This window comes from Molossus molossus, unplaced genomic scaffold (assembly GCF_014108415.1).
Source record: "Molossus molossus isolate mMolMol1 unplaced genomic scaffold, mMolMol1.p scaffold_m16_p_1, whole genome shotgun sequence".
In the NCBI taxonomy this organism is placed as follows: domain Eukaryota; kingdom Metazoa; phylum Chordata; class Mammalia; order Chiroptera; family Molossidae; genus Molossus; species Molossus molossus.
Genome location: NW_023425344.1, coordinates 50,273,742 through 50,296,834, shown reverse-complemented (window position 1 = coordinate 50,296,834; position 23,093 = coordinate 50,273,742). Strand labels below are relative to the sequence as shown.

General features: G+C 35.4%; 1 protein-coding gene across 1 annotated transcript in view; it reads left to right on the top strand.

The window, feature by feature from the left end:
* Positions 1-16,719, top strand: part of LOC118625197 (sulfotransferase 1E1-like) — a 107,000-nt gene extending 90,281 nt beyond the window's left edge. Inside the window, exons 4-9 of the mRNA XM_036253835.1 lie at positions 2,419-2,544; positions 3,658-3,755; positions 8,479-8,605; positions 10,219-10,313; positions 13,984-14,164; positions 16,559-16,719. Of these exons, the coding sequence (XP_036109728.1) occupies positions 2,419-2,544; positions 3,658-3,755; positions 8,479-8,605; positions 10,219-10,313; positions 13,984-14,164; positions 16,559-16,671 (740 nt within the window). The 3' untranslated portion in view covers positions 16,672-16,719. The remainder of the gene's footprint in view (positions 1-2,418; positions 2,545-3,657; positions 3,756-8,478; positions 8,606-10,218; positions 10,314-13,983; positions 14,165-16,558) is intronic.
* The last annotated feature ends 6,374 nt before the right edge of the window (positions 16,720-23,093 follow it).

Below are 23,093 nucleotides of genomic sequence, written 5' to 3'. Positions count from 1 at the left end.
CCACGCCAGCCAAGCATAGAACTATAACTAAAGTTTAAGACTACAAATTGTGTTTACCTTATGTCATTATTATCACTGTTGTATAGACAAAGTATTACCAATTTTCACGGATTAAAAACCAAAACCAAAGTCTTTTCCAGCTAATTGGCTCCTCTATAAATCCATTTCTAAAACTTCATTTTCAATCAACATCTTTTTTATCTGAGGTTAGCTCAACAGTTTATTATGTTTCCAGACTCTTATAATCATGCACCTTCAGAAATTAAAATGGCCAATCCAGGCTTCTCTATCTTGTTTTTCCATTTAGCACCTAAATACATCAAACACTAAATATGTCTTTGGCTCCTCTGACTCTAAAGCTTTTCCTCCACTCTCTTCCCTGTCAGGATCAATGTCATCACAACACCAGTCGTCTGAGGAGGAAACCTGAGAGCAGTTGCAGAGTCACTTCCTCTTGCTCCTTCATCTTCCATATTCAATCAATAGAAATGTTTTGCCTATTTTGTCTTATAGATAATGTCTCACAGTCAGTCTCTTCCAGGTCTCTTGTCTCTCTTATTGGCCCCTCACTCCATTGTTCTCTTTACTCTGCCACTAGAGGACTAAAACACAACCCAGATAATCTTGCTGTCTTAACGTATGTCAATGCCTTTTCAAACTTTTGGACAACGACTTGAAGTCTTTAGTATGAACTAAAGGCATTTTATCTTGCTGCTTGCTTACCTCTGTAGTCTCATTCCCACCCATCTCTTCAGGTAGACTCTTTGACTTAGGCTTTACAATCTATGTCAAATTTTGGATTTCAAACGTTTCCCATCTAGAGCAATTCAATTCTCCACCAAGTCATTCACCAGAAAAAATGTTTTTGTTTTCTAACAAAACTTTAGTTCTAGACCTGATAACCCTCTCATGCTGATACATCAGCATAACACAAAGCATCTCTCAGGTCACAAAGAGAATTCGAGTCAGTTTACCAAACTCTTCTATTGTTAACATGTCAAGAAATTGTACTGTGAATATTTTCATGTTTGTGGAGTTTTTGTTGTTGGTTTTGCTTTTGTTTCTGGCAAACTGGATGATTAGCACAATTTTAAAACTTAAGAGGCCTGAAGAGTGCTGATGTTGCTAAGGGTGTGAAGTGCTCACCAAACAGTGATCACAGGCCATGGAAGAGGTAGAAAGACTGTCCATGATTTGGATAAATGAAAAGCAGTGAGCATGTGACAGCATTTCCAATGCAGTGATGCATGAAAAAGTTATGATGCGACACCCCCAAAGGGGTGCTGGAGGTGATTTCTTTAAGGCCAGGAGGAGGCGGTTCAAGAAATTTAAGAAAAAGTGTTGATTTATAGATTAGACAGTACATTAGACATGTACTGTATGTAAGAAAGGTTAAAACAGGAAATTATTTGGGGGTCTGAAATAGGTTAATTCAATTTACATTATTTCTAATGGGAAATAAATGATTTGGTTTTTGAACAAACTGCTTCTCCAACAGCCTTCTGGAAGGAGTTAAGTTTGAGAACCCAGCTTCCACTGTGTTTCCAATTGCTTTCCTCACTATTATACGATTCTTCAGTATCTGAACCTTTGATTAACACTTTTATGTGTTAGGCTCTTTCTCAGGAACTCAATTTAACTATTACTTATTGATATATCATTGCCTTTGATAAGCTTCTACTGGCATGATTTATTATTAAAATTTTTAATGCAAAAAAGAAAAAGAAAAAACAGTTCTCGTGTCTGGTAAAACCCTACCTACCTCAGAAAAACTGGTGAAGTTATGTCAATAATTTGTTAAGGATAAGCTCAATTATTATGTTCTCTTGAAGTCATTTCTCTTTGAAATGTTGCAGCAGCAATGTTACACTGAATTAAATGTTTCTCTTGTGCAGTCCCATAAATCCTTGTACTCACCAGTATTATGACATCTTAAGAGAAAAGAAGGGTTGTAATTATTGAATGTTGTTTCTAAGTCTTCAAAGGGTCTTTGATCACCATAGGGCAAGGACCAGATTTATTCTTTTCTATATCCTCTGGAATTTTTTTTTTTTTTTTTTAATCCTCACCCGAGGACACTTTCTGATATTCTGTTCAGATAGAGTGGAAGGGAGAAAGAGAGAGAGAGACATCGATGTGAAAGGGACACATCGAGTCTATATCCTCTGGATTGAAACAATTTGAGGCATAAAAAACTAAAGTTTGTGTTTGAAAGCATGCTTGAGTGTATCATCTATTATTCAAGTATCCTTATTTATTCTTATTTATCGAGGCTATTTTGGGGTCCTGTGGCTATTCTGATACCTTTCAAATGATATTGCATTGGTACCATCCTACTTCATCCAGCTGTAAATTTATCTCTTCCATCACCAGCCCAGCATGGGCAGTGGGAGACTCAGGTTTGTTTAATGTTTACAGGTACAACCTGGGTGAGTGAAATTGTTGACATGATCTTTAAAGAGGGTGATGTGAAAAAGTGCAAAGAAGATGTCATTTTTAATCGAATACCTTTCCTGGAATGCAGAAAAGAAGAGGTGATGAATGGTAATGTTTAAGTTGATTTTCAAAGCTATAATATACATATATTTTAAAGTGTGGATGTAGATTATATAAAGAAAGAGACTGTAAGCAAGAGTGGCAATTAATATTATGTCTTATACATAGCAAAGCATGTAAATTTTAATTAAAATCTTGACAGTTTACAGTACTGCATGTGTCTATAAAAGAGTGAATAAGGATAGCTCTATTATTATTCTTATTATTCTTATTATTTTAATCCTCATTCGAGGATATTTTTTTTTCTGTTTATCTTCAAACAGAGTGAGAGGGAGGGAGAGAGAGTGAGAGAGAAACAATGACGTGAGAGGGACACATTGACTGGTTGCTTCCCAAATGACCCCTACCAGGGCCTGGGAAAAACTGCAACCAAGGTATGTGCCCTTCACTGGAATTGAACCCGCAACTCTTTGGTCCACAGGCCAACGCTCTAACCACTGAGCAAAACCGGCCAGGGCAAGGATAGTTTTTATATGCCTTCAGTGCAGCCTAGTAATATATAAGCATTTATCTTTTTATGGGTTAAATGTGATAATACTTTAAACACTAAAAAAATATCCATACAGGATCTATGCAAAGGATATATCCTTTTTTAAGGATCTATGCAAAAGAATATTCATTACAGATTGTTTTAATATTGTAAAAAACTTAGAAACACCATGTTTGTCAACAAAATAATATTTAAAAGTGACATAATAACACTGTAAAATAATTTAAAATTTTAGAATGTCATATGTTTCTTGACATCGCAGTATCAGTATAATATATTGAAGAAAAAGGATAATTAGGAAATATTAAAATTTTTATGTGAGTCCGTGGTATTTAAATGGCTGTGAGTTTGGGTATATAGACATATTTATATAGAGAGCTGCTTATCCATATGTTAATAATGATTTTTCCAAAGTGGTGACATTTTATTTGATATTTTTTTCTTTATAATTTCCTCTATCTAAAATTCTTTCATAGTTAGTATATATATATATATAATTATTAATAAAAAATAGAATCTTAAAGTTACTTTTATTTTTAAAATATCTATAAAATTTATATAAATATTTATACTTTTTGAAGTTGTCTAACTTTCACTCTTTTATAAATCAGGAATAAAACAATTAAAAGAGATGGCATCTCCTAGAATTGTGAAGACTCACTTGTCAGTGAAGCTTCTTCCAGCCTCATTTTGGGAAAAGAACTGTAAGGTAACCAGAGTCAAGTCTTCTGAATACTTTATTCAACTCAAAGAAATTTTAGAATGTTCAAGTCATAATTGTGTTGTATACACACTTGTTTCTTTATTCTTTCATTGAATCTATAAACATTTCATAAATGTAGATTATAGTCAGTATAGTCAGAGAGTTTAGATTTCAATTCTAACTCTAGAGGAGATTTTGAAAACAAATGAACAAACAAACAAGGAAACAAAAAATCCAGGTAAAACTCTCTAAGACTCAGCTTTCTCATCTATAAAAGAATAATAATAATAGCATCTTTCTCATATAAGGATTAAATGAAATAATGTAAATTAAATGAAATAATAAACTGCTTAACATAGTGCCTACCACATTATAAACAATCAATGATAGCTACTTTTGTATTGTTTTATTATTGATTGTATTGAATGTACTCCTTTTGCAAACTTTTGTACTTGGTACTGTGAAGCACACAAATGAACTAGACAAGAATAAACCAGACAAATATAATAATTAGTTACTGAGTGCCTATTATGTGTCAGATAACAAGTTATATGCGGTCCTTGTCTTAATGGACATAGTTCACTGTGGTAAAGGGACAAATAAACAGACAATGCTTTGTCATGGGTCAAGTAAAAAAAGAGGTCTAGCCTAGACCTTGAGGGCAAGGAAGACATCCTGTTGCAAATAACATCTAAACTGATACTTGCTGAATCTTAGTGGTTAGTCTATATAATCCCAGAGACAACCCCAGGGGGGATTTAACACCTGTTTGGCTGGATGAGTGAAGGACGACTTGATAACAGCAGACATTGAAGTCAAGTTAAAAAATTTGGATTCTATTTGATAATGAGGAGTTATAGATATATTAAGCTGATTATTAACATGATCAGTTTTGCTTTTAGAAAGAATAATGTAAGTAACCCCAAAGTACAGGCAGAACATTAAGTCTTGGACCACTGATGCTATTCCTCAATACCTTTCTAGCTTTTTAAAAGACACATTAGACCCATACTCCACATATGATATATTAAAGTACTATATCTGTTATTAGTAGCAAAAAAGGGATTTATCACAGTCATGAAACACTTCCCCTTTGTACTTCAATGTTACATGGTGTATTTGATCTTCTCTGGAGATCCATGATCCAAAATTCTGTAGATCCCAATGTTTTTGTTTGTTTGCTTGCTTTTATTATAAGCAGTCCTAGATAGACCACATGCATTTCACTAAATCATTCCATACATAAATGCTCTCTCAGTATATTCTCTAGGAGATGTGTCATTATCATTTCTTCAGTATTTGACCAAGTCACTTTGTTTTCCTTTGAAGAATGGATTGTAGCCTTGACATTACTGGATTTACTTTTCAAAAGGAAATAGATACTATACTTTTATGATGGTTTTAATCCTCATAAACCTGCTTGTCATCTCAGAGATCATCAAAGAGTAGAAAATAGTTGTACAGATTCATGTTCTGAGTATTTCCAGAATGATTCACTGGGGAATCAGAAGACAAATGGACTGAGACTATTAGTAAAAGTGTGTATAGAGGTGTAGACCAAAAACTGTAAGGGATAAAAATTTCAAAAAAGAAACAGGCTAATAAATAATAGGTAATTAAGGCCAATAGGTTTGAGGTCCCAGAGTGGTTGCAGGGAGGTATATTTGAAATAAATGATAAGAAAGAAGGGAACAGCAGGACTTTCTTGAAGAAGAAAAACAAACAAACAAAAAAAACATGATGCTGCAGGAGAAGGCTTCAGAAGTGAAACTTTTGAGGTACTGACAATATTCACAATCTTATTATAAAATTGGTTGGCTAAGGTAAAATGGAGGTAATGATCAATGAACATAAGAACCTAGAATATCAGATGGATTATGCATAAGGATATTGACATTACATGGGATGATAACAGGATTTGAAATGGAGAGTAATACTAAGAGGCAGGTGTTAAATATTTTTTAATTAAATCAAGGGAATGACCACAGGCTTAGAAATGGCATCAGCTGGTGGCAGGTGCCATTTTCCTTTGTTGAGCCCTTTCCTAACCCAGCTTGCAGGGTGCCAAAGCTGAGTCCCATTAACCTGGCTAACACTGATCTCACCCCACCCTGGTGATTTCCAGAGACCCTGCTTCTCCCAATTCACTTGCCCAACCTGAACCTCTTTCAGAGGCTAATCCACACAGGCAGCTGGTGGGGGCCCATGCTGTGAACTTTCCTAAAATCTATCAAAGGTCCACAAACCCCAAACAAGCAGCAGCTGGTTTCAGGGGCCTTGCGCCTCTTTGCTAAGCAGCCGAAGCCTAGCACTGGTGGCAGCCAGGCTCAGCTCATAGCTTAACCACTCCCAGGTGTCTCCAAACCCAGCACAGGCAGCTACCAAATGCAGATTACTTTGTAGCTCCTACCGGGTGGCCCTGGGTCAGACACAGGCAACAGCTGATCTTGCACTACACTTAAGCCCCTCCAAGAAACCCCTGAACCAATATTCCTGGTAACTAGCTTTAGTCCACACCAATGCACCACCCATTAACCCCACAAATGACACATGCAAGATTGGGCAGTTGCCTGAGCCCTGATAAAGCAAATCCTACTCTGTGAGGTCAGCCCCCACACAACAGCTTGTCCTATGTGCTCACACCTGTCCCCACAGCCAGTCAGCCTGATGAACTGCCAAATGGGAGGGGGTTTGAAGGCCTGGGTGAAAAAAAGAGAAGGAATTAAGAAGTATAAATTGGCAGTTACAAAAGAATCATGGCAATTTAAGCATGCATAGGGAATATAGTCAGTCTTTTAATAACTATGTATGGTGTCAGGTGGGTGCAAAACTTTTTGCGGGGATCACATTGTAAGTTATATAAATGTCTAACCACTATGCTGTACACCTGGAATGAATATAATATAGAATGTCAACTGTAATTTGAAAGTAAAAAATATTTAAAAACAAAATAAAGCCCACCCAAACCTGCATAGTCAATAGTATTAACATGAAATAAATGGCATCAGTTGGGACAGGTATGGATCGAGTACCATAGAAACAGGGGTCTTTCAAGTGTAGGATTTTAAGATTAATTATGATCCCAAGTAAATTGTGGTAAACTAACTTTGACTTGAGAGAGCTACAGTGAAAGTCATAGATCTTCAGGAATGAACTAGACTTTCCTTAAAGGTAGGAAGAGCGTGTGCAGTAAATGGTTTGGGGTATAAAATAGAATCTGCCAAAATGAAGTTTAGGGAGAGAGAGATTACTTTTGTGCCTCCCCCCTCTAATCTGGGAAATAAAAATCTTCATGGAAGACTTGGAGCCAAGCTTTAAATATAGACAGTGTTTTGAGATACAAATAATCTTCAGGACAGAGGTAATAGTATGAAGAAAGTAAAGGGGTAAAAATTCTGAAGCAAATTCATGATATAGTGGCAAAGAGATCCATTTGACTAATAGGCAAAAAGATCCAGGGAGAGTTGTAAATAAAATGAGGCTAATACTAGCTTGGATAAGAAAAAAAAGTTTACTTTGTTTTCTGTAATAATTAGAGGTTTTATAGTGAGATCTTAAAATTGAGATCTATACTTCTTAGAATAAAATAGAGATGTCTTTAAAATTGTTTTAAAATGTGATGACTTGAGTAAGACAAATTAGTGAGCCTAATCATCCTATAAACAGTGGATAAATCGAGAGCATCCTTTCTTCCTGGGTGGCATTGCTCAGGTGCTTTATGGTAGAAGTGGAAACTCACAGGAATGTGAAGTTACTTTTTTTTTTTTCCCAGAACTTTTTCTGTAGCATTGAGTATCAGACCTAAGAGAGACCATAGAGACCTGACCCAACTCACTTGTTTAGTGGATAAAAATTTAGGCTCAAAATAATTGGTGCTGTGGCCAATATGATAGAACTTCTTAGTGCCCGAACTAGCAATTAAAACAAGGTTCCTGATTGTTAATTTGCTTGTGTTTCCTCTCTATATAAAACAGAAACTCAACAAGGTGTTGGTGTAAGTTAATATGAATATAGACACTCATAAACATGATCATGTTTTTTAAGATTGTGAGTGAGGAAAAAACAGGACTTTCTTTTAATTTTATTTTTTATTTATTTTTATTGATATTACAGAGAGAAAAGAAGGGAGAGGGAGGGGGAGATAGAAGCATCAGTGAGAGAGAACATCAAATGGCCGCCTCCTGCATATTCCCCAATGGGGATGGGACCCACAACCTGGGCATGTGCCCTGACCAGGAATTGAACCGGTGACCTCTTGGTGCATGGGTCAATGCTCAACCACTGAGCCACACTGGCTGGGCAGGACTTTCTTTCTTAGTATGCGGATTGGTGGTATAGTATAAAGAACAGAGGACTTGACTGTTGACTGACTGATTTACCAAATTATTTACTCTCATTGATTTATTCTCAGTGTCGTATTGTAACTCAGCTTCAGTTTAGTTTCTTCACTTATAAACTGAGGATAGTCATCTTTCTGGCTCAGATTATAATAATTGTGACACTTAAACGAGCACAGCATAGACATGAAACGTGAAAACTAACATTGAACAACACTGCAAAAGATGCTGTCACTTCAGGCTATTGGAAGTCTTTTTTGTAATTTTATGTACTTTCTGAAAGAACCATGTATTATGTTTATAGTTGAAAACAGAAATGCTTTCTTTTTAAATCTTGATGAAACTATATCTGAAAATTGTAGCTGATTTAATATTTAATGTTGCCCTCTTAGATGATCTATCTTTGCCGGAATGCCAAGGATGTGGCTGTTTCTTATTATTATTTCTTTCTAATGGTAGCTGGTCATCCAAATCCTGGATCTTTTCCAGAGTTTGTGGAGAAATTCATGGATGGACAAGGTAATAACAGCTTCCTTTCTTTGAATTTTTTCAAGGTAAATTACATAAAACAAATGGCATCTCTGAGCAAAAATTATTGTTGTCTTTTCTGGTCTATTATCTTCCCTGACCCTTAATTAAAACACAAAGTTCTAGATGCCCTTGAACTTTAGAGCAAGTCTAGTGTTTCCAGATGTGGATGACAAATTGTAGAATATGGGCAGTTCAATTCAATGCCTAAAAATACATACATAGCTGGTTGGAGGTAACAGTATTTCTCTCTAAGGTTGAGACTCCATGTTCAATTCTCTCTCTTGTCTTTTTTTAATTAGAAAAGTATTTCACAGTGTGTTATTATAACTATTGAATAATATGGGGAAGGGAAGAGAGAAGAGAGAATGCCCACATGTTTCCAAGAAAAAATTCAGGTGTTACATGGGGCCAGAATTTATAAATAAGTCCAAATATTTACAAAGTTTTTATTCATTCTACCCAGTGTACAGTCTGAATAATTCAACTAGATTTCTAAGAACAGTACAAGAGTTACTTGAGCAGTAATTCTGGAAAATTTTGCCTTTTTATTTAATTTCAGACTAAAGCAACTAAGTATTTAGATTTAAAGAAGAAAGTGTTCAGAAGATTCTAGTATTAACTAAAGAAGGCCATTCTGATCCTGTAGTAGTAAATTGTAAGAAAATGATAACAATGCCATTTATATATCCATAAAAGCTAATACTGACTCAATAAAGGTAGAATATGTGTGCTTTATATTTGTTGCTATATTTGAGAAAAAGTATGCTAATATATAATGAATGAAATATTTGCCTCAAGATCATCAAACCCCATATTGTAAAACAGAGAAAGATAAAGTTGTACCTCCACAAAACAGCTGAATAAGATTGTTACAAATATCATCATATAACTTTTTATGTAACAAAAAATTGCCAATAAAGTCAAAGAACAAAGAATATGTAATGATTTAATGCAAAGCAGAATACTTTGACTCACACATTATTATATCATCCTGTCAGCTTTTATTGGGGGAAACACTTAGATATATGTGAGAAAAGATAAGGAAAGAGAAAGAAAGAGACAGCATTTGGTCATATCACATCATCTCCAAAATCTTCTAGTTCTTTTAGAGAGAGTATGACACTAAAGGTGCCTAAGAGAATAGCTCTTATCACCTACACTGCAATAATGTAATAAACAATTACATAGTTACTGCCTTCAGTTGGCCAGAGCCAGTTTGTAAATGGCAAATTTGAGACCTAGGCTGAATTCTTATTATAAGAACATTGATAGTTTCACTAACTCAGTTCCCTTTACTAACAATCTGATTTCAGGCACACACCACTTTCAAAAATGATCTAATAAACTCTGAATCAAATTGATGGGAGGGGGATTTTCTTCACCTTTTCTCTGTGCCATGAACCATGTCATGATGATGAAAGTTGAGAATGTTTCTGTGTATGAATTAGTCAACATATGTTGCCTCCTTGTTGCAGAGAAATTACTAGTTTTCATTCCATGATCATTTGTATTTACTTGTTGCTACTATTGTTTAAACATTTATTTTCAAGCCATAGAAAAATAATACTATGCTCTTATGCTGTTTTCACCTGTAATTTTAGTTCCTTATGGTTCCTGGTATGAACATACAAAATCTTGGTGGGAAATGAGAAAGAATCCACGTGTGCTGTTTCTTTTCTATGAAGACATGAAGGAGGTGAGAAACTGACAACATGGGCCATTTAGTAATTTCTAAAATGTTAGCTTTTGGCATCTAGATACAAAAATCTGCCTTTAAATAAATGATGTAGTCACTTCCAAAAGTTACAGTTATCCAGATACATTAGCACAGATTTAAAGTTAGTAAATAAAAATCTCCTGTGAATGAGTATTTTTAAACCCAAGTCTCACAAAATTACCTGTGATTACCAAGGAATCACAGCAGGCAAGAAGAGTCAACAGTCTCCAAATCTGTAGCTGTTGGAATTATCAGATAAGAGCTTTAAAATAATTATGCTTAATATGTTTAAAGAAATAAAATAAGTTAAAATTTTACAAAGAAGCAAGAGGGTACTAAAATTAATAAATCAGATTAGAAAAAATAGCAAAATAGAATTTCTCACCAATAAATTAAAATTAGAAATAAAGAGATGTTCAAATAACAGATAAGACATGGCTAAATCATAGATTAGTAATGTGGAAGATGGAGCTGAGTTAATTCTATAGAATTTACTACATTGAGATAAATGGAAAACTTTATTTAGAAAAAAAGAGTAATGAATATGTAGAATAGCATAAGGCCCCACATATATCAACCCAAACCTTCAGAAGGAGAGTGTTGAGAGAATGCTCAGACAGTAATATGCATAAGTCTGATGGCCTCAAAATTTCCTTTTAATCAAGTTTTTACCCCTAGCTTTATTAATAATCAGGATAATGCCAAATAAAAATCACTATGAGATTTTATTCCATATCCACTAGAATGACAGCAATTTAAAAGTCTGAGTGCCCGGGCAGGTTTGGCCCAGCAGTTAGAGTGTCAGCCTGAGAACCAAAGGGTCACAGGTTCAATTCCCGGTCAAGGGCAGGTACCTAGGTTGCAGGTTTGATCCCAGTCAGGTCATATGAGAGGCAATCAATAAATGTGTCTGTCTCACATCGATGTTTCTCCCTCCCCACCCCGCTTCTGCTCTATCTAAAAATTAATGGAAAAATATCCTCAGGTGAAGATTAAAAGAAAAAAGTCTGACAACAATAAATGTTAGGATATGGGTTCATGAGATGTAACATACTGCTGATAGTAGTGCAAAAAAGATACAAACATTATGGAAACAACTTGTCACTACCTACAAAGGTAAAAACATGAATGTAACTGAAGACCCAAAAATTCCACTAGTAGACGTACATTCTGAGGAAACCTGGCTTGTGTACATTAGGTTATATGTACAATAATCCTCATAGCAGCATTCTCCATAACTATGAACATTGGAAACAATCTAAATATACATATAACTAAATAATCAATACATGTCACCTAACTCAAATTGAAAGAGTCTGGGAAATCATCTCAAAGAAGGTGATATGCTGAAGTTTAATAGGCCAGAGAATTTGAGAACATTCTATGTAGGGGGAACTACATGCCAGCATAAGCATTATGGTGGGTATTGAAAATAGCTGCACTGAGTGATGTAGCTGGACAATAAGGTACACGATAGAAATGACACTGATGAAGATGGGGATATTTGTAGCTATGGTTCATATATACCACCTAATGTTCCAAGTTGAGTATTTGACTTTTTAGACATTTTCTTAATCTTATGATTTTTTTGCTTTTCACTAGCTGCACCAATAAATTAGAAGAAAAATGAAAGCTGTCTGCGTATTTTCACCCCAAAACATGATCAATCACAGGGGACTATACTATTTGAGAGTGTATGTTAATATTCATAGATATTTATTGAGCATGTACTATGCACCGAGAACTACAAGAAGTATTTTGTAAACATCTCATTTAGTGTTCTAATAATCTTTGAAGTACCTGTTTTTTAAAATGTTACTAAAGTGTAGTTGGCATACAATATGATATTAGTTTCAAGCGTACAACATAGTGATTTGACATATTCCTTATGATATGATCATCATGATAAGTCTAGTAACCATCTGTTACTGTGTCAAGTTATAATGTTATTATTGGCAATATTCCCTATGCTGTATACTACACCCCCCTCCCCGACTTATTTATTTTATTTATTTATTTTATTTTTTTATTATTATTTTTTTTTATCCTCACCCGAGGACATTTTTCCATTTTTTGTTCAGGTAAAGTGGGAGGGAGAGAGAGGAACAGAGAGAGAGAGAAACATCGATGTGAAAGGAACACATCGAGTGGCTGCCACCCACACAACCGACCAGGGCCGGGGAGAAACCGCAACCGAGGTACGTGCCCTTAGCGGGAACCGAACCCGGGTCTCTCAGGACCGCAGGCCGATGCTCTAACTGCTGAACCAAACCAGCCAGGGCCCGACTTATTTATTTTATAACTGGAAGTCTGTACCTCTTATTCCTCTTCACCCTTTTCACCTGTCCTCTACTCTCCTCACCTGTGGCAACCAACCATTCATTTGTTCTCTGTATCTATGAGCCTGCTTTTGTTTTGTTTTGTTTGCTCATTTGTTTCTTTTAGATTCCACATGTGAGTGAAATCATGCAGTATTTGTCTTTCTCTGACTTATTTTACTTAGCATAATACCCTCTAGGTTCTTTCATGTTGTTGCAAATGATGAGATTTCATTCTTTTTTATTACTAAGACTTTATATATATATATATCATTTTTATTCATTTGTTTGTGATTGAACTTTCAGGTTGCTTCCATATCTTGGCTATTGTAAATAATGCTGCAAGAAACATAGGGGTGCACACATCTTTTTGAATTAGAGTTTTTATTTTCTTCAGATAAATATCTAGAAGTGGAATCGATGAGTCATATGGAAGTTCTATTTTTTAATATTTTGAGGAACTTCTATAATGTTTTTCATAGTGGTTGTATTAATTTACATTCCCAACTATAATGCATGAGGGTTCCCTTTTCTACAAATACTTGCCAAACTTTTTATTTTTTGACTTTTTCATAATAATCACTCTGATAGGTGAGGTGATAACTTATTGTGGTTCTTATTTTATTTTCCTGATGATTAATAATGTTTAGTATCTTTTCATGTCTGTTGGCCATCTATATGTCTTCTTTGAGGAAATTTCTATTCATGTCCTCTGCCCATTTTCTAATCAGATCATCTTTTAATGTTGAGTTGTATGAGTTCCTTAAATATTGTGGATACTAACCCATTATTTGATATATCATTTACACATCTTCTCCCATTCAGTAGGTTATCTTTTCATTTTGTGGATGGTTCCCTTCACTGTGCAGAAGCTTTTTAGTTTAATGTAGTCCCATTTGTTTATTTTTGTTTTTCTTGCTCTTGCCTGAGGTGATATATACAAAAAGATATTGCTAAGACCAATGTTAAAAGTTTGCTACCTATTTTTTCTCCTAGTAGTTTTATAGTTTCACATCTTTCAGTTAAGTAATTCATGCATTTGAATTTATTTTTGTATATGGTGTAATAAGGTGATATTTTGCATATGGTATATAAGAAAGTATATAGTGTGAAGTATATTTTATGTCCATTTTACAGCTGAGGAAAATTGTGTTTAGAGAGTTTAAAAAAATACCACTTCTACAAGAAGTATTTTTCTGCATTAGAAACCCTATTCCAGTATCAGTGGGGGGAAGAAAAGGAATTTTTTTTTCTCTCTCCCTGTTTTTCTAATCCAAACAGTAATGTATTCATTTTACTAATTGGATCTTCAAAATATTTTTTCTTCCTAGGATATCAGAAGAGAGGTGATAAAATTGATACAATTTCTGGGAAGGAAGCCATCAGAGGAACTTGTGGACAAGATTGTTAAACACACTTCATTCCAGGAGATGAAAAACAATCCATCTACCAATTACACAACACTGCCAGATGAAGTCATGAACCAAAAAATATCTCCCTTCATGAGAAAGGGTGAGATGGTCACGTGATTTGCCTCTATTGTAATAGGAAGTCCAAAGTTGAAATAGTTATAAGCAAACACCTATTGAGGCCTATTCATGCCTGTGGACTCAGCTTGTTTTCTTCAGAACTGTTTCACATTTGAGGGCTCTCTTTATTGTATGACCAGTCTTCAGAGACATAAAGCACTACTACTACTACCTACTACTACTACTATTACTACCACTACTAAATTGCTATTACTTGTCGATTACTTAGTATGTGCTGCACGTTATATTAAGAAGGACCACAGTCACTACAGTCTCAGCCCCAGCACCAAGACCACACTTTACTAGCTACCCTTTACTAAGCCTGTACTCTTTGGTGCTGCACCATGTATATTATGTAAACATATAAATTTAATATTCTAATTATGTTTACATTTTTATCAGAGACTCAGGAGAAAGCTTCTAATGTTGTGTCATTTTCAGATGAGGAAACAAGCTTAGAACATCAGTCAGTTTTTCCTTGACCAAGTGGCAGACATTTTCAAGACTAAGTGGCAAATATCCAAACTCATCAAATTGTTATGTACATTTAATATGTACAGTTCTTTATACATTAATTATACCTCCATAAAACTGTTTTTTAAAAAGACTAAGTTTCAAAGCCCTTAGTAGCAAATATGGCTCTGTTTGGCAAAAATATCAAAATACAATGAGGTGACATTCTATTGAGAGGGGGCATGGTCTGATGAGATATATCCACTTTATAAATCCAAAGACATGTGCATGTGCAGAGTAGGGGGCATCTCGTCTTACCGATATGTGGAGAAAAAAAATACTGTTTTTATTTGTTTGTTTATTTAGAAGCAGAATAGAGAAAATCTTACTCTTTGAACTAAATAGTCAGCAAGAAGGCCAGGAAATTTTTTAAATGGGAATAACGAACCTGTCACTGGGTGAAAACAGGGAGCCCCTGAAAAGAGAGTTAGCATGCAGATTATATTTTAAAGATCCATTTCTCAGATTATCTCACTCTCTTTTCCCATTATGTCCCTGTATATTTTTAAAATAGAACACTGGACTTTAATTGTCATGCTTGTGTATGGCTGCTTATTGCTATACTCTCAGACCCTACCAAGAACGCACATTTTCTATCTTTTGCCTTTTGAATTATTTCACTAGGAAAGTGTAGAGCTTCTTGAGCTAAAATGAAAAGTGAACTACTGCCCGGCTGGTGTGGCTCAATGGTTGAGCATCGACCCATGCACCAAGAGGTCGCCAGTTCAATTCCTGGTCAGGGCACATGCCCAGGTTGTGGGCCAAATCCCCATTGGGGGGCATGCAGAAGGTGGCCAATCAATGTTCTCTCTCATCAATGTTTCTCTCTCTCTCTACCTCTCCTTTCCTCTCTTTCTAAAGTCAATAAAGAAAAAAAAAGTGAACTACTGACTGATTTAAATAAAATACAGGGTGAGCCTGGACGGTGTGGTTCAGTGGACTGAGCATCATCCCATTGACTGAGAGGTCCCAGTTTGATTCCTGGTCAGGGCACATGTCCGGGTTGTGGGCTCAATTCCCACTGGGGGGTGTGCAGGAAGCCGTCGGTCGATGTTTCTCTCTCATGTGGATAGTTCTGTCTCTCCCTTTCTCTCTCTAAAAAATCAATAAAAATATATTTAAAAAATAAAATAAAATACAGGGTGACTTCCTTCTGCCAGAGGAGGGCTGGATGTGACGAAAAGCAAAAGAGAAGGGCCTGCTAGACTATTGCCATAACCCAGATGGAAAACGCTGAGGAGCTTTCTGTCAGTGGCAGCGGAAATGGAGAAAAGGAAATGAGTATGAAGAAAATACGAATATAAATAAGGAATTTTAGATGTAGGGTTGACTGGATAACTTCCAAGTTTATGCTTTAGAAAACCGGTGTTGCCATTAATCAGGTTATGGAAAAGAAAACACAATTTAGTGGAGAATAGAATGAATTAATTTTGAACTAGTTAAATTTGATATACTTGTATGGAATACCATATAGGCAGTTGGATATGGAAGTTTAAATCTGGATTTGAGTGGGTATCAGCATGAAAATGATATTTAATATCTTGGGCATGTGTAAAACATGGATCTCACCTTAGGAGGAAGCCCCAACATTTCAGATGAAATTAGAGAAGAAAAGTTCAATGAAGTAGCATCAGAGGAAGTAGTCAGAGAAAGAAATTTGCTGGGTTTTGTTGTTGTTATTTTAACAATCATAAGAAATCCTTATTTGCAAGCACAAATATATACATTATTTATGGTATATATTTTATTATTATAATTGAGGCCTACAGGAATAAAATTTGGGTGTTAATGAAAGTGATGAATATTAGAAAATGTCATGATTCTGGCTTAAAGACATAATACTTGCTTTTTTCTTTTGTTCTAGGGATTACAGGAGACTGGAAGAATCACTTTACAGTAGCTCTGAATGAGAAATTTGATTTACACTATGAGCAGCAAATGAAGGGGTCTACGCTGAAATTACGAACTGAGATCTAAGAAAGGTTTTCCTAACACATCTGAGGTTGAAGCTTTCTTCTAGTCATTTCTCCACTTTTCCTATTTTTGATTGTTGGAGAAGGAGTCATGTGAAAGGTGGTATGGTCAGGTTCACATGGTTATTGAGATCTCAATATAAAAGATGAAGGATTTTTTCCTGATATAATCTTTTTATTTTGCCTTTCTTCTCCTCTTTTTCCTCCTCCTCCTTTTTCTTCTTTTTACAAATATTACACAAAGCTATAATCGATGGGAATAATGTAAGAACACATAAATACTTTAAGTTAGAAGCTCATTAAAAATATGCAAGCATTCCAAATTATTTTCATGCCCCCCCAATTAGTAGTATATTTAATATATACATGAACTTTGAAAATTGTGAAATAAATAAATAAAATAAATAAATAACTTTGGGGGCATAATTTTACCTATTATTTCCTTCCTGATTTTTTTTTTCACTTTCTGCAAAATGACTTAATTTGAATTTGCTTTAATCTAATGAAATTTTGGCTATAACTGAATTGATCAAATGTCCATCAGTACTCCTGAGTGTCATTTATGCTTGAATATCATATATAAAATGTAATAAATTTGCATTCTATAAACCAAAGTTTTAAAAAATGTGGTATTTGCCAATATAACAAAACAAAACAAAAACAGTCCTGGCTGGTTTGGCTCAGTGGTTAGAGTGTCCACCCACAGGCCAAAGGATCTCAGGTTTGATTCTGGTCAAGGGCACGTACCTGGGTTGTAGGTTTGATCTCTGACCCCAGTCAGAGTCGTGTAGGAGGCAACTAATCAATGTGTCTCCCTCCTTCCCTTCCACTCTACCTAAAATCAATGGAAAAATATCCTGGGGTGAGAATTAAAAATAAAAATGAGAAAAGAAATAAAAAAACAGTTGTTATTTGTTATATAAATAATTGTTTTGGCTTATGTCTTCTATTTTTATTCATTCTATTGATGATCTTTTCCCTATACTACATTTTTTAAAATTATTTTTTTATTAATTTGTTTTTGTTACAGATGTTTGTCCTTTTTCCTCAATTGACACCCTCCTCCCCATCCCTCCCACCCCATCCCCAGCTTTGTTGTCTATGTCCATTGGTCATGCATACATGCATATAAGTTCTGTGGTTTATCTCCCCCCCAACACTCCCTCTTCTGAAGTTTGTCAGTCTGTACCTCACCTCTATGTCTCTGGGTCAATTTTGTTCAGCAGTTTGTTTAGTTCATTATATTCCACAAATAAGTGAAATCATGTGATATTTGTCTTTCTCTGCTTGGCTTGTTTTGCTTAGCATAATACTTTCCAGGTCCCTCCATGTCATTGCACAGGATAAGATATCTTCCTTTCTTACAGCTGCATAATATTCCACTCTGTACATGAACCACAGCTTTTTTATCCACTCATCTATTGATGGACACTTGAGCTGTTTCCAGATCTTAGCTATTGTAAACATAGGGGTACATATATTCTTTCTGACTGGTGTTTCAGGCTTCTTAGCATATATTCCTAGAAGTGGGATCACTGGGTCAAATGGCAGTTCAATTTTTAATTTTTTGAGGTAACACCATAGTGTTTTTCATAGTGGCTGCACCAGTCTGCATTCCCACCAGCAGTGTACTAGAGTCCCCTTTTCTCCACACCCTTGCCAACATTTGTGGTTTGATGATTTGTTGATGGTGGAGGTGATACCTTATAGTTGTTTTAATTTGCATCTCTGTGATGATTAGTGACGTTGAACATTTTTTCATGTCTCTTGGCCATTTGTATGTCCTGTTTGGAAAGGTGTCTAGTTAGGTCTTCTGCCCATTTTTTAATTGGGTTCTTTGTCTTCCTTTTGTTGAGTTGTATGAACACTCTATACATTTTGGAAATTAACCCCTTATCTGATGCATCATTAGCAATTATGGTCTCCCATATAGGGGGTTCCCTTTCCATTTGGATGGTTGTTTCTTTTGCTATGCACAAACTTTTTAGTTTGATGTAGTTCCTTGTGTTCATTTTTTTCATTTGTTTCTCTTGCCTTAGATGTTGTATCAGTGAAAATTCTGCTCCATATGATGCCTGAAATTTTGTTGCCTGCATTTTCTTCTAGAATTTTTATGGATTCATGAGTTACATTTAAGTCTTTTGTCCATTTTGAGTTTATTCTCATGTATGGCGTAAGTTGGTGGTCTAGCTTCATTTTTTTTCAAGTAACTGTCCAATTTTTCCAAAACCATTTATTAAAGAGGCTGTCTTTACTCCACCGTATGCTCTGGCCACCTTTGTCAAATATTAATTGAGCATATTGTCTTGAGTCAATTTCTGGGTTCTCTGTTCTGTTCCACTGTTCCATATACCTGTTCTTGTGCCAGTACCAGGCTGTTTTGATTACAGTGGCTTTGTAGTATAATCTGATATCTGGTAATGTGATCCCTCCTACTTTGTTCTTCTTTTTCAAGATTGCTGTGGCTATTCAGGCACTTATTTGGTTCCATATAAACTTTTGGAGTGTTTGTTCTAGTTCTGTGAAATATGTCATTGGTATTTTGATGGGGAGTGCATTGAATTTATAGATTGTTTTGGGTAGTATGGACATTTTAATTATGTTAATTCTTCCAATCCATGAACAAGATATATGCTTCCACTCTTGTATATCTTCCTCTATTTTTTTTTTTTTTTCCAATGACCTGTAGTTTTCTGTGAAGAGGTCCTTTACTTCCTTGGTTACGTTTATTCCTAGGTATCTCAATTTTGTTGCTGCAATGGTAAATGAGATTTTTTAAAAATTTCTCTTTCTGTGAGTTCATCATTGGTATATAAGAATGCCATCAATTTCTTGACATTAATTTTGTATCCTGCTACTTTTCCAAATTCATTTATTAAGTCTAGTAGATTTTTGATAGAGTCTTTAGGGTTTTCTATGTACAATATCATGTCATCTTCAAATAATGACAGTTTCACTTCCTCCTTTCCAATTTGGTTCCCCTTGATTTATTTTTTTTATGACTAATTGCTGTGGCTAAGACTTCCAGTATTATGTTAAATAAGAGTACCGAAAGTGGGCATCCCTGTCTTGTTCCCATTCTTAAGGGGAATGCTTTTAGTTTTTGTCCATTGAGTATGATGTTGGCTGTAGGTTTTTCATATATGGCCTTTGTTATGTTGAAATATGATCCCTCTATTCCCACATTGCTGAGCATTTTTATCAGAAATGGGTGCTGGATTGTGTTGAATACTTTTTCAGCATCTATTGATATAATCATATGCTTTTTATCTTTCATTTTGTTTATGTGGTGTATCACATTTATTAATTTACAAATATTGTACCATCATTGCATTCCTGGGATGAATCCCACTTGGTCATGATGAATAATTTTTTTTTGATGTATTGCTGGATTCAATTTGCTAATGTCTTGTGAAGGATTTTGGCATCTGTATTCATCAGGGATATTGACATTTAGTTTTCTTTCTTTGTAGTGTCTTTATCCAGTTTTGGAATTAGAATTATGCTGGCCTCATAAAATTAGTTTGGAAGTGTTCTGTCTTCTTGGATTTTTTGGAATAGTTTTAGGAGACTGGGTATTAGATCTTCTTTGAATGTTCAGTAAAACTCCCCCGTGATGCTGTCCGGGCCTGGGCTTTTTTTTTTTTTGCTGGTAGTTTCTCAATTAAATCTTCAATTTCCTTTGTTGTTATTGGTCTGTTCAAGTTTTCTGTCTGTTCCTGGTCCAGTTTTGGGAGGCTGTGTGTTTCTAGAAATTTGTCCATTTCTCCTAGATTGTCCAATTTGTTGGTGTATAATTGTTCATAGTATGTTTCAAAGATCCTTTGTATTTCTGTGGTGTCAGTTGTTACTTCTCCTCATTCGTTTCTGATTTTGTTCATTTGGTTTCTCTCTTTTTGTTTGTTGGTGAGTCTGGCTAAAGGTTCATCAATCTTTTTTATCTTTTCAAAGAACCAGCTTTTTGTTTCATTGTTCTTTTGAATTGTGTTTTTAGTCCCTATGTTGTTTATTTCTGCTCTGACCTTTACTATTTTCTTCCTCCCGCTAGCTCTGGGTTTTTCTTTTTGTTTAGTTTCTAGTTCTTTAAGTTGTAGGGTTAGAAAGTCAATTAGAAATTTCTCTTGTTACTTGAGGTAAGCCTGTAGTACTATAAACTTCCCTCTCAGGACTGCTTTCACTGTGTTCCATAGATTTTGTGTTGTTGTGTGTTTGTTTTCATTGGTTTCCAGGAAGTTTTTAATTTCTTCCTTGATCTCATTAGTAATTCATTTGTTGTTTAATAACATGCTATTTAGCCTTCAAGTGTTTGAATGTTTTTGTGTGTTTTTATTGTAATTGAGTTCTAGTTTCATGCCACTGTGATCTGAGAAGATGCTTGATACGATTTCAATCTTCTTGAATTTGTAGAGAGTTGCTTTGTGTCCTAACATGTGGTCTATCTTTGAGAATGACCCATGTGCACTTGAGAAGAATGTATATTCTGCAGTTTTGGGATGAAATGTTCTGTAAATATCAGTGAAGTCCAAGTGATCTAGTTCGTCTTGTAAGGACTCTATGTCCTTGTTAATTTTTTGTCTAGAAGATCTATCCAGTGGTGTCCGTGGTGTGTTAAAGTCACCCACTATGATCATGTAGCTACTGATTTCTCCCTTAAAGTCTTCCAGAAGTTTTTAAATATATTTTGATGCTCCTGTATTTGGTGTGTATATGTTTACCAAGGTTATATCCTTTTGTTGGATTGATCCTTTTAATATTATGTACTGACCTTCCCTGTCTCTAATTATGGTCCTTGTTTTGAAGTCTATCTTGTCAGATAAGATTATTGCTACACCAGCTTTTTTTTTGTTTCCATTTGCTTGGAAAGTTTTTTTCCATCCCTTTACTTTTATTCTGTATGAGTCTTTTGTTTTGAGGTGAGTATCTTGTACACAGCATATATATAGGTCGTGTTTTCTTATTTAATCAGCTACCCTATGTTTTTTGATTGGAGCATTTAAGCCATTTATATTTAAGGTAATTATTGATAGGTAGTTATTAGTTGCTATTTTAATTTTATGCCTGTGTTTCTCTCTCTCTCTCTCTTTCTTCTCCTTCTCCTTCTCCTTCTCCTTCTCCTTCTCCTTCTCCTTCTCCTTCTCCTTCTCCTTCTCCTTCTCCTTCTCCTTCTCCTTCTCCTTCTCCTTCTCCTCCTCCTTCTCCTTCTTCTTCCAACAGTCCCTTCAGCATTTTTTTGCAGTGCTGGTTTGGTGGTGGTAAATTTCTTTAGCTATTTTTTATCTGTGAAGCTCTTTATTTCTCCTTCAATTTTGAATGATAGCCTTGCTGGATAGAGTAGTCTTGGATTCAGACCCTTGCCTTGCATTACTTTGTACACTTCATGCCATTCCCTCTGGCCTGCAGCATTTCTATCGAGAAATGAGCTGACAATCTAATGGGAGCTCCCTTGTAGGTAACTTTCTGTCTCTCTCTTGCTTCCTTTAAGATTCTTTCTTTGTGTTTAATGTTTGCCATTTTTATTATGATGTGTCTAGCTGTGGGTCTTCTGGGGTTCATCTTGCTTGGGACTCTATGTGTTTCCTGGACTTATGTGACATTTTCCTTCACCAGTTATGAAAGTTTTCTGTTATTATCTCTTCAAACAGGTTCTCTATTCCTTTCTCTGATTCTTCTCCTTCTGGTGCCCCTATAATGAAAATGTTGTTATGTTTTGTATTGTCCCACAGCTCTTTTAAACTCTCCTTCTGCTTTTTAAACTTCTTTTCCATTTGCTGCTCTATTTGGGTGTTTTTCTCTACCTTGTCTTCTAAGTTGCTGATTCGGTCTTCAGCTTCTAAGCTACTATTGAACTCTTCTAAGGTACTTTTCATAACAGCTATGTCATTCTTTATTGCCTCTTGATTTTTATGCATAGCTTCTACCTCTTTATGAGTAGCTTCTACCTCTGTTTTTAAGCTGAAGTAGTTTCCAGTGAGCTCTTCACAATTCTTAAGTTGCTTGTAGTTCTTATCAAATTGTTTGAGCACCCTTAAAATCATACTTTGAATTCTTTATCTGACAAGTTGCTGTCTTCCATTTCCTGTAGTTTTTTTTTCTGGTGATTCCTCTTTTTCTTTTTGGGGGGGTGTTGATTCCTTGTCTCCCCATTTTAGCCGTCTGGTTGCTCTACACCCAGTGAGGGATGTTTGGATGTGTAGGCAGCTCACTGTATATCAAATAAGGCTACTGTGCCTCCCAGACTGTTCCGTTGCATATCACCTCTTGCTTGCTATGGATCCTGGAGGATTGATTACTGGGGGCTGGTATTGGTGTGTCCTGGTAGGTGCTGCTGCTGGATCACGTGGGCCCCTCTGAAGCTGTGTTCCTAGCTGGTTGCTGGTGCCATCTGTAGCTGTATAGCTCAGGCCCTGCTGGAGCCACACTCCCTGC